Source organism: Salmo salar, chromosome ssa25 (assembly GCF_905237065.1).
Source record: "Salmo salar chromosome ssa25, Ssal_v3.1, whole genome shotgun sequence".
Taxonomy (NCBI): Eukaryota; Metazoa; Chordata; class Actinopteri; order Salmoniformes; family Salmonidae; genus Salmo; species Salmo salar.
The window spans coordinates 27513021-27528937 of NC_059466.1; the positions used below are offsets into that span (position 1 = coordinate 27513021).

Consider the following 15917-nt stretch of genomic DNA (forward strand, 5'->3'; position numbering starts at 1 on the left):
TCACTGTTTAAGCTGTAATATTACGTTAAAGAAACAATTTTGCTATTATAATAATGTTCTATTCTTATCTAGTTCACTGTGACAGAGGTGAAATACAATACAGCGTGGAGAGACAACATAAAGAGGGTGAAGAGGTTGAATTCAAAGTAATGTTGAAAGGGCGCTACAAACAGTATGATGACTGTAAAGGTTACCTTGAAGGTTCGCCTTAGCTCAGACGTGTTTCACCTGAGAGTTTAGAATGAATCTTATGAACAGAAGAAGACAAACCAACAAACAACTAGAGTAGCTGTAAATAGGGTACCCTACCAGTCAGAGCCAAATCAATAGTGAACCCTGGGTACCGGGTATGTTCAGGACGTAAAACAAAAGTGGCACAGTCGGTAGAGCATTGCGCTTGCAACGATTCCCGCTGGGGACACCCATACATAAAAATAAATGCATGCATGACTGTAAATCACTTTGGATAAAAGCGTCTGCTAAATTGCATATATTATAATTATGTATTTCTTTATATTAATTGTCATAATTATTACTGATGTTAGCAACCCAGAACCAAGTAGAATCTCAGTCACTGGTCAGCATTGGGCCTGAGCCAGCCCAGTATTGGTGTTGGCTGTGGTACATGGAATACAGGGCTATATTTGGATGCCATTATGGATTGCTTTACCATGCTTTTTCCATTCTCCCATTCTTAAGCGCAAAACATATCCTTTATGGCTTGTTTGAGGATCCAAATAAATCCCAAGTTACAGCTTTCTTGATATTTTTGGAAAACCTGTCCAAAAAAAGACAACTGTACCATGTCAGATATAGAGTTGAAATGTATTACATTTTGAGTTTGCATCCCAATATTGCACTTTATATACATCACAGAAGACTGAACTATAACAAAACTGGATTTTTGTCTGTTTTTTTTAAACAATCTTTATTCTGAAAAATATTAATAACATTCCACCCATGAGACAAAAAGGGCCATTTTGGTCATTTACTGCAGGATAGGGTGACACTAAACCAAATAACTATCATACGAGTGAGGAGTCACCCAAATATTGTGTGCATGCTGGCCTGCTTGCCATGTTTCATTTGTTACAAGACACTAAGGACTTTGAGGCGCAATCAGTCATTATCTTTCAAACAAATGATAGAATATAATGTACAATAACATCCACTCCAGTAAGTAATAAAAGCATGTCAAGCCATTGATCATGTGCTTCTAAGGGCCCTAGTGAAATATTCCTGAATGTGTTTCCACTACAGGTGCATCGGACCTATTCCTAACTATTTGTCTAGTACAGCTGAATTATTCCTAAATCCAACTGTGTGTGTGTGTGTGTGTGTTTGTCTGTGTGTGCTGGGGGTGTGCAACAGCTTTAGTCATTTCTTTTCTCCCTGTATCTGACAGACAGACAGGGCCCAGAGCCCACAGCCAGTGCAGAACAGGTTACTTTTCTTCTATTTCTGTTGACTTTCTGCCAGACCTGGGTTCAAATACTTTTCAAAATATTTCAAATATTTAAAGCATTTGTGCTACCTTGCCTGGAGTGCCAGTTTGTCATTTTAGGACTATTGTATTAGTCCATTAAGTTAGGCAAGCTCAATCGAGCACAGACACAATATTTGAAATTATTTCAAATAGTCTTTAAACCCAGGTATGTTGGCTGGTCTGGTGTTCCTCTCCTTGCCCTGACAAGAGTGAAAGGAAACGGTGCACTACTCTGTAGCTCTGCATTTAGCTCTCACCGTATTTCAATCTGTGTCATGGAAAAAGGCAGAAAGGCAGAGGCAGAAAAAAGGCAAAAAGGCACCAGAACCCCCCCTCAAGAAAAAACAAACACCAGATAGCTGCAGTGAAATATGTTGTTTTTACAGGGTCAGCCATAGTAGTACAGCACCCCTGGAGTAAATTATGGTTAAGTGCCTTGCTCAATGGCACATCAATCCATTTTTCACCTTGTCAGCTTTGGTAATTGAACCAACAACCTTTCAGTTACTGGCCCAACGCTCTAACCGCTAGACTACCTGTCACCCCAATTCTCCTGTTAGCATGTGATTGTGATAGCTCTGTTAGCCCTGTGGTGCTATGAGGATTTTCAGTATGGCAGTATGTGAAGTGGAGTAACACTTTCAACTGTTAAGTCTTGTACTAGCTTTACACCCGCAGCCTGTCTTTCCTGGATTCAGTGTGTGTTGAACAATTAATAACTGTAGAGTGAATCTCCACGATGAAAGTGGTCTCATCCGGAACTTGTGTATGCTTAATTGATCTACTCCAGAGCACTATGCGTCAACCTCAAGCCACAGACTACTACGATGTCCCATAGATGACACGTCACATGCTGCTATAGCAACAACAAATTGGAATGCGTTGTCTCTCCATTAGATCAAAAAGGGTTCAATTAACTTTAAGACGGTTTGGTTGTTTAGCAACAAAACCAATGGTTGCGCAACTATGGGGCAAAACAGACAAGGTTGGCTTAGATTGTTGACAACATGTAAACCATATTTAAACTTTTTTTTTGTGCCATATTAGCCTAGACGTGACATCAGTCAAAACACCTCAAAACAAGACATGGTATCAAGAACAAGATAAAACTAGCTGAAACGAGCCACTTACGATTCCCCATGGCAGCATCTTGTCATTGTTGCTAGCTATCTGTCCATCCAGAATCACAACACACACAGCCTTCTGCCACATTGAAGCACACGCATCGTTTTCGTGCCGTTATCAGCTAACCCGTCTATATATCCAGCAAAAACACCACACAACATGTTAAGCAAATGTCTATGGAAAGGTAATAACCTGACAAACAGATAGCTATTTAAAAACACGAAACTAAATCTCCATGCTTGGTTGTTAACTGAAATCAGAGGGAGCCTGACGTACTGTACGTGACACAGATTGAACGTAGAGGAATTGGAATTGGTAATTGCATTGCAACACTTTGATTCTGTGGCAGAATTGGTTCTAAGGAAGCATGGTGCTGCAGGGTCTGATCTAATCAAGAGGGGACGAGAGAGGAGCAGACAGGCACTTCTGTTTACAATAGACAGTCAACATCAGGGGATTTTAAACAAAGAATAAGAGTGACACAAAAGCAAGGACAGGATATTCACTAGTGATTGCCTTTTATTGTTCAGACATTCTTGTAGTTATGGTTAAACAAGGGTCCTATACATTCCCTATATCAACAGGCTGATTGTCTCTGTCCATATACATTAGGACATTGACTTATTTTCAGTGGTGTGGCAACCTGCCAACCACATAGTGTATGTATATAGTGTAGGGTTGGGAGGTATACCGTACAGTATATACTATATCCCGGGGTATTTTGAAAAAACCTTTATGATTTTCCAATACCGTCAATACAGGTTTTTTTATAAATGTGAATATTTGTACTTTTTAAATAAATACTTGCAGTCAACTTGTGCACCGACAATAGATAAAGCAGATTTCGTTCATAATTTCACCTCTTAGATTCTTTTTCATTATGAAGCTTACCGGTACTAGCTTCCCAAAACAGTTGTTTGAGCCAGTCACGTGTGTTTTTTACAAAGAAGCACAATGAACAAAACTGGAGATTTGTGAGCTGAGTCACTCCTGCAGCGCAATTTAAGTGAGGTGATCAAGTTACATTGCATGAAATTTACTAGTAACGTTTGCCAGTTATATATCTTATAACTATTAAATTAACTAACTATGTAAGGTGTGCCATAAATTATGTCCAGCTGGGTTTTGCTAACTAGCTAATGTTAGCTAGCTAAGTGGCTAAAGTTAGCTTGAAAGATCAAGCTTCTTGGTCGCTAACAGCAGCACAGACAATCCCCTCCTGGATTAAGATCACTGCTGTCTAGTATTTGTTTTATGTATGCCGCAAACTGCATATTAAGATACTTGCATGGGCTGGGCTATCTGTCTTACTAGTAAATGTTTCCATGCGCTCGTTCGCATTTACCTAGCATCAGCTATGGGGATTCTTTAGTACTTGTTAGCATTCTGGTAAGTGATGTTTTTTTGCCTTTTTTACGTAAAAAGAAAAAGGCCCCTTGTGCACGCTACTGGTAATGCTGTATACCACGGGATAGCACAGGCACGGTATGAAGGTATGGAAATCTGGACGTCGCCCAACACTAGAACAGAGTTTGAGAAGATGCCAAGTTGTTCAAAGATATCACCTCTATCAGAAACCAATTCAACATTATAGTTAAACCAACCATCGAGATCAACATCTGCAGTACCTTCAATTGTTATTATGAAGGCCACATTCCTGAATAGAATGGCTACACTTCACAATGATTGGCTGTCCATTAACAGCTGCCTATCATTGGAGAGTATGAAAAGGGGGGAAAAATAGAAAGGAGAGAACAGCTGGTTGCCAGGAAACACCACAGCACAGTGAATCAACTAACCAATCTGCTGCTGCTGGGTCAGGGACATAGACTTACTAAACATACTTCACATATGTGCACAATAGAAGGTTAAAACTGGATTGGAGTCACAGTATAATCAAGTACACACACAAACACAACATAGGGTTTAGATTTGGGTGGAAAGGGTTCAAGGACCTACTGAACATACATTCACACAACAGAATAGATGAGATAGAGAGGGTTTAGGGAAAGGGTTCAGTGCACACAGAGAGGTACAGTATCTACTGAGCATACATACTGTGCGTGAACACACAATAGCTATAGACGGAGGAAAGGAGTCAAAGCCAGGAATACAAAAACTAAAGTAGTTTATAGCCACCTCCCCTATCCTCTGCTCACTCTGTAGACAAGCTGCATGTACTATGAACACATCATCTCTTCACGTTTTTACTGAGACAGCTTGACTGACGGTTGACTGTCAGAGGCACAGCTTGACTCATATGCAGTCAATGACCAAAAGAGAGTACTTTTGGTCATTGACTGCAGGAAAGGGCTACATCAGCCATAAATCCCCTTGTGACGGGGGAATGGAAGCTTGGCAACAGGGAGTGGCACTTGAACGCAAGCTTCACAAAAACATTTGATTGTTAAAACAGTTACCCACACTAAACACTAGAAAATGGAGTACAACCAGCTCACCTGCTTTTACACTATGATTTTTGACTATCAGATGTTCAATGTTTATTTTTATTTTAGAGTTCAGTTTACGTAACAGGATTGACCTTAAAATGAGGGACAATTAATCACTAATCACATTAAATAAATATTCATCTTCAGAAATGACTTTGTCAAAGTAAAAAAATAACTTGGGCTTAACAATAATGGTGAAACTTGGAGAAATTTGGGGATTAAGTGGGGTCAAATCTTCCTAAAAATGACACAAGGTTGATGGGGGACATGTCAAAATGCTGAATTTTGGTACTTTAGCAAGTCTTTATTCATATGAAAAAAGGCTTTTAAAATGCAGTATTGGTGCAAAATGTCTACTTAAAATATCAAAGGGATGCAAAAGGCACTGTGGAGTGACCAATCTGGCCTCTGCTCACTCTGAAGACAAGCTGCATGTACATGCACTATGAATAAATCATGTCTTCACGCTTTTACTGAGACATCTTGACTGACAGTTGGCTATTAGAGTCACAGCTTGTCTCATATCTGCTCTGCTCATGTCATTGATGCCTTATCAAAAGCTATTACACTATAACAGTATATAGAGCTTCAGTAAAATTATGGCCAATCACTTAAACTAGAAACACATTTAGTAAATACATTTGAGCTATGGCATCCTCAAAGCTACATTTGAACAGCAGTCCAGAATATTGGGATTTAATTGCAATTGATCGATTACATTTTTGAACATTTTCAACATACTGTATAGTATCTCCTGTTGCTGTACAGTATCCCCTGTTGATGTCACATTGAGTGGATTTAGTGGGATAGTTCAATGGGTACCTCTAGTGGAGAGAGAACTCTATGGGCCAGTTGAAATGACTCATCCAGGAGTCAATATTTGAAAGTCTATTGCTACAATCAACACCACTAACTAACATTATCTATTCATGAAGATTCCTAAAAATGGTTTGGTTAATCAACCACCCCAGGCAACTTTGATGGGTGTGGGGGCCACAAAAAAAATCTGAACTCATCATAAGGGGCCGCAGTGGCTCGCAGGTCTGCGTACCCACATCCATACCCACACCTTGCAAGCAAAACAATTTAGTGGCCCCCCTCTTGACAGTGGAGAGAAACATTTTTGTTTTAGAGTTCATTTTCATGGGCCTTAAAGAACATTTTTGTTTGCTGCAATTCTACACATTTTGCCATGAGGTGGAGAGAAATGTTGGCATGTTTTTATGATATCTGAGTAAGAGTGACTAACAAAATCAATGTGGGCCCCCGGTTGGTAATTTGACCATGATTACTACAAGTTTAGATAGCTGGCTAGACTAACTTACCAATAAAACAAATTTTGCTGACATGGGGTAATTGAGTGACTGTCAGTGACTGACATAACAAGAGAAAAAACACATTTCGAAATTGCACCTTGTGTATTAGAATATTCTAACTCTCAACAGTAAATTGAGACCCCGACTGAGTTCTCCCCACCATTTTTTCATATTTTTTGGAAATTGATCTCCGGGCCTTCAAAATGAGGGCTGCAGGCTGGCGGTTGCCCCTCCCTGCTATGTACACTAGGTGTGGGTGGTATACTGTATATACAGTATGCCCCGGTATTTGGAAACAGCCACGGGATGGTTTTTCAATACCGTCAATACCGTTGAAACTATTTTGTAGTTTTTCAACAGATTTGTGAATATTTGTAGCTTCTTTTTAAGTAAATACCTGCAGTCAACTTGTGCAATACATTAGGAGATGAAGCAGATTGCGTTCTTCATTTCACCTGTAACATTATTTTACATTATGAAGCTTACCATAGTTCCCCAGAACAGTTGAGCCAGTCACATGTTTGTTTGTAAATAGCACAACGGGAGAAAGTGGAAGCTGTGTATATGGTTTAACTTGCTAGTTAGCTAAGTAAGTGGCTAAATTAATAAGGAGACAAGGCATCATATAGTGTTAGCTTTTGGCAGTGTTTGAGAAGCATTTTGGATTTTATTTTATTTAACCTTTAACTGTGGATGCGTTATCTGTACTGCTGCCACTGCTCTCTATCCTGATTTCCTTGCATTTTTTCTCCTCTCCGTTCTCTGCCCCTCAGTCTGCTCCTCTTCTCAGAGCAGAGCAGGCAGGCCTGTTGCCCTAGCGACTCAAGACTCCACACAGACAGTCCTTCAGATAAGCATGCATCAAAACATGCATAGTGGCTCTCATTGTAAATGTCCAAAATCACCAAAAAATGACATTCGGTAGCTACTACATATACATACACATATGTATATACATATATACACACACATACATATATACACATACACACACACACACACACACACACACACACACACACACACACACACACACACACACACACACAGAGAGAGAGAGAGAGAGAGAGAGAGAGAGAGAGACAGTAGATAGACAGATACCATGTGACATACCTTTGAGATGTGTTTTTGTACTTCTGCCTGAAAAACAAGATGAGGAGTGTACATTAGATTAGTAGGCCATACAAGGTACGTCACGCTCTGAGCTGTGTCCCAAATAGCACCCCATTCCTTTCATAGTGTACTACTTTTAAACAGATCCCTCCCTATGGGTCCTGGTCAAAAGTAGTGCACTATATAGGGAATAGGGTGCCATTTGAGACACAGCCAGATATAAATAATGAGCGTGTTTCTGCTCTGGAGCAGTCTGGTCTAGGAGATTCAGATTAGTCATGTACATTTATGTTTTCTTTCTCCTCTCCATTCAGTCATCTCCTTCTAACTATAGGGTAGTGGAGAACACACACACACACACACACACACACACACACACACACACACACACACACACACACACACACACACACACACACACACACACACACACACACACACACACACACACACTTCTTCACCAGGGTGTTTAATCTGGTGTGAAGATCCAGTGAAGAGGAGGAATGTTGCAAGAGAATCACTGGAATTATCACACTCACAGCAATCATTTCAACAGCAGTAAATTATGCATCACACAAAATGTTTTTTTCTTATTTTATAAAAAGTGCTTGAAATTGTACTTTTAAGCATTAAGACAAGAGACAGCTTCAACAAGAAAAGTTATGAGAAAAGAGCAAAATCAATTTAGCTCAATCATTTTTTAAATAAAATTTCCCTAGACTGTTAGATTGACATGTAGCCCTGTATGTGGCCTATTCCTATACAGAGGCTCAGTGTGACATCATGTCATTTCAGGGAGGGGAGAAGTGCTCAGTGGAGAGTCCTGACTATACAATGAGTCTGTGTGAGTGTATGGTGTGTGTGTGTGTGTGTGTGTGTGTGTGTGTGTGTGTGTGTGTGTGTGTGTGTGTGTGTGTGTGTGTGTGTGTGTGTGTGTGTGTGTGTGTGTGTGTGTGTGTTTTGCTCTTTGTGAGCTGAGGTGATTATAATGCTGGAGCAGGGATTTTAATATCTGAGATCAGGCAGCCAGTCAGCCAGTCAGTCCGTCAATCAGCCAGCCAGCGAGCGATCACTGCTTACCCCAGCTGTGTTGACTTAGATCAAAAGAGGATATACAGGTATCTGCTCTGCTCTACCCGCTGTTACCCCTTCTCTCCTCTCCACTCTTTCCTCTGCTCTCCTCTCCTCTGCTCCCCTCTCTCCTATCCCCTCCTCTCCCCTTCTCTTCTTTCCTTTCTTTCCCTCTGCTCTCCTTCTCTCCTCCTCTTCCTTTCTATCCTCTCCTCCCTTTATATCCTCTCCCTCCTTTACTTCTCCTATCCTATCCTATTCTCTTTACTTTTCTCTTCTCCTTTCCATCCTCTCCTATCCTCTAGAACGCTATTTTATTCTCATCCCCCTCCCCTCCTCTCATTTCCTATCCTATCCTCTCCTATCCTCTCCCATACTCTCCTCTCCATCCCTCCTCTCCTCTTCCATCCCCTCCTCTCATAACCCCTCTCCTCCCCCGCTCTGCTCCATAGCAACACAACTGTCTCTCCTACACCAGTGAGCCACAGGTATTCAGGGGATTACATTGAAAGCAGTGTGTGTGTGTGTTTGTGTGTGTGTGTGCAGGGTAGGTTACTTTCTAAATGTAATTTGTTAGTTACTAGTTACAAAATTGTAATCAGTAACGTAACTTTTGAACAACCCAAACTCAGTAATGTAATCTGATTACATTCAGTTACTTTTAGATTACTTTCCCCTTAAGAGGCATTAGAAGAAGACAAAAATACATAACTGGCCATACATGGATATTACATTTTACTTTATGGGTTGGTTATGTAGGCTTCTTCCAACCCATTGCTTTCTACTACATATAATAATACGATTAAAGTCTATCTTTACATTAATATATATAATTTATAAGTCTAAAAATGGGTGTAGCAACCACAGATTGCCCATTTATGTCTATCAAAAGTGTGGGTGTTTGAGCATGTGTCCATTAGGCCTATGGATGTATTTTTATCAGCATGAATTAGATTGAGCAATAAAAGCCCTATGTTTATTCCAAAGGCTGGGATCTGCACTATGCAGCTGTTGCAAGAGCACACTTTTTACTTGCTGCCCACTGGTTTCAAAAACAATGATTGATAGGCAGCTTAAACTTCTTGAATTCAACTATTATTGGGTTCAAATACACATTTAGATTTGTGAACAGCCATCCACAACAACCACAATCCGTAAACCGCAAATAGCTAAATGAGAGAGCAGCAGTGTGACTCACATCAATGCGCTATGTAGATATCAATAATAAGTGATATCCGTATCACCGTAGACTACACCACTGCTGTCATCCTTACCTCCAAGCGTTTATTCAATTTGGATAATCTTTGGATGGCGACAGCAGTCCCACCATTGGAAGATATAGCTTGGACCGTAGCCTACAAAAGCCCATTCCTGCTCTTTTCCCGCAATCCATCAAACACATTTGGTGTGTCATCATAGTGGTCTCTGACCTGTGGTCAGACTCGCTCAGATGCAACAAACTTAAATTTGCGCTATTGTTCAATGCTGATTTGAAAGTCATTGAGAAAACAGTGAAGTGTCAAATATTTTTTTTTCACAAACATCCTTTCTGAATTTAAAAGTAATCCTTGAAATATTAATCTAGTTTTTCAAAGTGTCTGTAATCTGATTGCAATATTCTTTCTTGCAACACAACGGATTACAGTTACCGTTTTTTGTTATCCCATGCTTGTAATGGATTACATGTAATCCGTTACACCCCAACCCTGTGTGTGTGTGTGTGTGTGTGTGCGTGCATAGAGAGGAGATGCTCAGGGGACAGTGTGTGATTGAGTACTATGTGATCAGGGATTTCAGCGGTGGATTGTGTGTGTGGGCGTAAACATGTGTACTGTGAGTGCAAATTATAATGAACTATTGAATACATAATGAGTTTAGACAAGCTTCAGTGATAAACAGTTTTCTACTACTGCGACACGTTTGTCAGATACAAGTTTAACAGCTATATAATTGACAGATTCATTTGTTGTAAACTGTGAAAATGATATATTATGCAACTGCAAATTAGTGTAATCATAGTGCCAGCTGTATTTAGCTTAATCAATCTTATGTGGTAATATATTGATTATAAGGTAAAAATAGAACTGCTGAAGAACACATATTATACCATTATTACTTCCATTAAATCATTAATTAATTTGTTCATTCATGTACTGTAAAAACAGTAGGTAAATACAAATACTGGTATCGGCTTACAGTAAGTACCAGTCAAAAGTTTGAACACACCGACGCATTCAAGGGGTTTTCTTTATTTTTACAAATTTTTTACATTTTAGAATAATAGTGAAGACATCTAAACTATGAAATGAAATAACACATATTGAATCATGTAATAACCAAAAAAAGTGTTAAACAAATCAAAATATATTTTAGATTCTTCAAAGTAGCCACCCTTCACCTTGATGACAGCTTTGCACACTCTTGGCATTCTCTCAACCAGCATCATAAGGAATGCTATTCCAACAGTCTTGAAGGACTTCCCACATATGCTGAACACTTGGTGGCTGCTTTTCCTTCACTCTGCAGTCCAACTTATCCCAAACCATCTCAATTGGGTTGAGGTCGGGTGATTGTGGAGGCCAGGTCATCTGATGCAGCAACACCACTCTCCTTCTAGTTCAAATAGCCCTTACCCAGCCTAGAGGTGTGTATTGGGTCATTGTCCTGTTGAAAAACAAATTATTTTCCCACTAAGCGCAAACCAGATGGGAAGGCGTATTGCTGCAGAATGCAGTGGTAGCCATGCAGGTTAAGTGTGCCTTGAATTCTAAAGAAGTCACTGACGGTGTCACCAGCAAAGCACCCCCACACCATCACACCTCCTCCTCCATGCTTCACGGTGGGAACCACACATATGCAGAGATCATCTGTTCACCTACTCTGCATCTCAAATTTGGACTCAACAGACCAAATGACAGATTTCCACCGGTCTAATGTCCATTGCTTGTGTTTCCTGGCCCAAGCAAGTCTCTTCTTATTATTGGTGTCCTTTAGTAGTGGTTTCTTGGCAGCATTTCGACCATGAAGGCCTGAAGCACGCATTCTCCTCTGAACAGTTGATGTTGAGATGTGTCTGTTACTTGAACTCTGTGAAGCATTTATTTGGGCTGCAATCTGAGGTGCAGTTAACTCTAATGAACTTATCCTCTGCAGCAGAGGTAACTCTGGGTCTTCCATTCCTGTGGTGGTCCTCATGAGAGCCAGTTTCATCATAGCGCTTGAGGGTTTTTGCGACTGCGCTTGACGAAACTTTCAAAGTTCTTAACATTTTCCGGATTAACTGACCTTCATGTCTTAAAGTTATAATGGACTGTCGTTTCTCTTTGCTTATTTGAGCTGTTCTTGCCATAATATGGACTTGGTCTTTTACCAAATAGGGCTATCTTCTGTATACCACCCCTACCTTGTCACAACACAACTGATTGGCTCAAACGCATTAAGAAGGCAATAAATAACTTTTGACAAGGTTCACCTGTTAATTTAAATAAATTCCAGGTGACTACCTCATGAAGCTGGTTGAGAGAATGCCAAGAGTGTGCAAAGCTGTCATCAAGGCAAAGGATGGCTACTTTGAAGAATCTCAAATATATTTTGATTTGTTTAACACTTTTTTGGTTACTACATCATTCCATATGTGTTATTTCATAGTTTTTATGTCTTCACTATTATTCTACAATGTAGAACATAGTACAAATAAAGAAAAACCTTTGAATGAGTAGGTGTGTCCAAACTTTTGACTGGTACTGTACGTATACACACACACGCTAAATACATACACTACATATACAAAAGTATGTGGACACCCTTTCAAATTAGTAGATTCGGCTATTTCAGCCACACCCATTGCTGGTAGGTGTATAAAGTCAAGCATACCGCCATGCAATCTCCATAGACAAACATTGGCAGTAGAATGGGAGCTCAGTGACTTTCAGTGTGGCACCTCCACAGGATGCCACCTTTAGAACAAATACATTTGTCAAATTTCTGCCCTGCTAGAGCTTCCCCGGTCAACTGCAAGTGCTGCTATTGTGAAGTAGAAATGTCTAGGAGCAACAACGGCTCAGCCGCAAAGTGGTAGGCCACACAAGCTCACAGAATGTGACCACCGAGTGCTGAAGCGCGTAGTGCGTAAAAATCTTCTGTTCTTGGTTACAACACTCACTACCGAGTTCCAAACTGCCTTTGGAAGCAACGTCAGCACAAGAATTGTTAGTCGGGAGCTTCATGAAAATGGGTTTCTATGGCCCGAGCAGCCACACACAAGCCTAAGGTCACTATGTGCAATGCCAAGCGTCAGCTGGAGTGGTGTAAATATCGCCGCCATTGGATTCTGGAGCAGTGGAAACGCGTTCTCTGGAGTGATGAATCACGCTTCACCATCTGGCAGTCCAACAGACAAATCTGGGTTTGGCAGATGCCAGGAGAACGCTGCCTGCCCGAATGCATAATGCCAACTGTAAAGTTTGGTGGAGGAGCAATAATGGTCTGGGGCTGTTTTTCATGGTTCAGGCTAGGCCTCTTAGTTCCAGTGACGCTACAGCATGCAATTATGTTCTAGAGGGATTCTGTGCTTCCAACTTTGTGGCAACAGTTGGCGGAAGGCCCTTTCCTGTTTCTGCATGTCAATAGCCCCGTGCACAAAGCGAGGTCCATACAGAAATGGTTTGTCCAGATCAATGTGGAAGAACTTGACTGGCCTGCACAGAACCCTGACCTCAACTCCATTGAACACCTTTGGGATGAATCGGAATGCCGACTGCGAGCCAGGCCTAATCGCCCAAAATCAGTGCCCGACCTCCCTAATGCTATTGTGGCTGAATGGAAGCAAGTTCCCGCAGCAATGTTCCAACATCTAGTGGAAAGCCTCCCAGAAGAGTGTAGGCTGTTATAGCAGCAAAGGGGTGGACCAACTACATATTAATGCCCATGATTTATGAATGAGATGTTTGACAAGCAGGTGTCCACATACTTTTGGTCATTTAGTGTACCTACAGTACATATATACACCGAAATCATATAATGTACCCAATCCTCTCAAACCTACAGTAGTCATTTATACACCCTGTGATGTATTGTTTACAAAACAAATATGTACACATAAGAATACCAATAAACCTGCTTCGATATACAGTATAGTGATGGAATACAAAGATACTGCAGCAACGCGTCAGAACTGGCGTTAAACACTGCATCAGTTCTTTTAACAAATAAACGTTTCTACACAAGAGCTTGAAAGCATCTCACTCGTTCAACCACCCTGACAGATCACGTCTCTTGGTCAGCTCCTCGCTGAGGAGGGATGAAAGATGAAAAAGAAAAGGAAGGATAAGAAGAAGAAAAAAAACTTACATTCCCTTGAGTCGCATCCACATTTTCTCAGTCTGCTCAGTCTTTGGGTACTTTAAGGAGCTGTTGTCCATGCCATCTGTGTAAGTACACAGTTCATCCAGATCCAGATCCATGCTGAATGTGTTATAAAGGTGTAGCGATTAACTGCAGTATCTCAGGTATGTACAGCACAGCAGCTCTCTCTCGGTCTGCACTCTGCGGTCTGAAACCCTGAATCCTCAGAGCGCTTCTCAGTCTGGTCCTCAAAGCATCATCCCTGTACTGTAGTCATGAGAGGCTTGTGTCTCTTCTCTCCTCTCTACAGCTTCTGCATTACTGCGCTTATTGGCCTATTAGAGTATCAGAGCAGAAAAAGAGACAGCTGCTTCACACAGTGCAACACTGTCAGGCAGGCAGAAATGAACCACTCTCCACTACACACTGACATTCATTGTCTGACTGTCAGATGGTTCAATCTCTCTCTAGAGTACCTCTCGCTCCGTTTCTCTCTCTCTCTCTCTCTGTCTGTCTCTAGTACCGCTCTCTCTGTTTATCTATCTGTTCTCTCTCGCTCTCTCTCTCTGTTTTTCTCTCTTTAGTACCTCTCTCTCTTTCTCTTTACCTCTCTCTCTCTCTCTCCCCGTCTCTCTCTTGTACCTCTCTCATCACTCTCAGAGAGGAGCGGAGCAGAGAGACCAGAGCTAGGCAGCAGCGAGCGGCTCCACCTCGCAGAGGCAGAGATTCCTTTCTCACCAAGAGGAGTTCAGTTGCATTTGCTCACATCCAGATCCAGTGTAACGTGATGTGGCCAGTAGATGCTCATCAGAAGCTGTAGCAGCAGTATCCTCTATGGATCTCACATCACATCCGCTCTGTTTGTCCAGGCATATCCATTGAGAGATGCTAGGGATGTACAATTAGTGTCAGCTGCTTATGACATAATTATCAAGCCCACCTAGAAATCATTCAGGGGCACCACACTGAGAGAGACCATTAGACACTACAGACAGCTGCTGCAGCCAGGGAAGCAGAGCATCGGCAGCTATAGAATAGATTCAATAGATAAATGTCCTGGTGCTTGCGTCAGTTCCTTTATCAATCACAAAGGTGCAGTAGTAATGAAATAAAACAGATCGGTAGCAGTGGTAGCATCCTGCCTGCTACAATGTCTCACTCCCCCATTCCACTACCGTCGCTCTCACTCTCCCTGGCGGAAGGAAGGAGGGCAGGAGAGCTCTGATGAAAATATCATGATTGTTTGTGAAGCAAAAGAGGCGTCATGGCTGATTAGTGGGACAGAGGGAAGAATAGAAAGATAGGGCAGATAAGTATAGAGATATAGTGTAGATGGAAGGCTTGGGCTGGGATCAGTACTGTACATTTGCCCTAAATCTGATCAAACCGCCACAGGACAGATGACCTTACAGTTGTTAGAGAGGGGGTTTTACACATATCTCAAAATAATGACAGAAGCTGGACAAGAACATGGTCCAATAGAGAAAAAGGAAATGTCCACTTACTGTTCTCAGTGCTACCTTACAGCTATGATCCCACTCAGAAATAGCCTCACTGAAACTATTAGAAATACCACCGCAATTAATTATCCAATTTTTCCAAAATCAAATCAAAGTGTATTGGTCGCGTACACATATTTGCAGGTGTTATAGCAGGTGCAGTGAAATGCTTATGTTACTAGCTCCAACAATGCAGTAGAATGCCTAGCAAATACAATGCAAATACACAAATAATCCCCAAAATCTGAACAAGAAATCAATAAATAACGATCCAGTGTAGATACAGTGAGCATGGGTTAGAATCCAGAATATAAATACGTGGAGTGTATATCATTTGGAAAAGAAAATGGTGTGTGCAGTAGTAGCTATATTAGGATAAGCTATGTCCAGAATACAGTATACATACACAGTGAGTAAACAACATTATGTAAACTGAATAGAAATAGAATATAATAAATGTCACCATATTAAAACAGCACTTCACTCCTCTACCAAGAATTATTTCAAGGGTGCA

At 41.0% G+C, this 15917-nt stretch overlaps 1 protein-coding gene across 1 annotated transcript in view; it reads right to left on the reverse strand.

The window, feature by feature from the left end:
* The window catches only part of LOC106586468 (calcium/calmodulin-dependent 3',5'-cyclic nucleotide phosphodiesterase 1A), a 56363-nt gene extending 41640 nt beyond the window's left edge, over positions 1–14723 (reverse strand). The window contains exons 1-2 of the mRNA XM_014173816.2: positions 13911–14723; positions 7491–7517 (exon numbers count right to left, since the gene is read on the reverse strand). Coding sequence (XP_014029291.1) covers positions 7491–7517; positions 13911–14023 — 140 coding nt within the window. The 5' untranslated portion in view covers positions 14024–14723. The remainder of the gene's footprint in view (positions 1–7490; positions 7518–13910) is intronic.
* Between the last annotated feature and the right edge of the window lie 1194 nt (positions 14724–15917).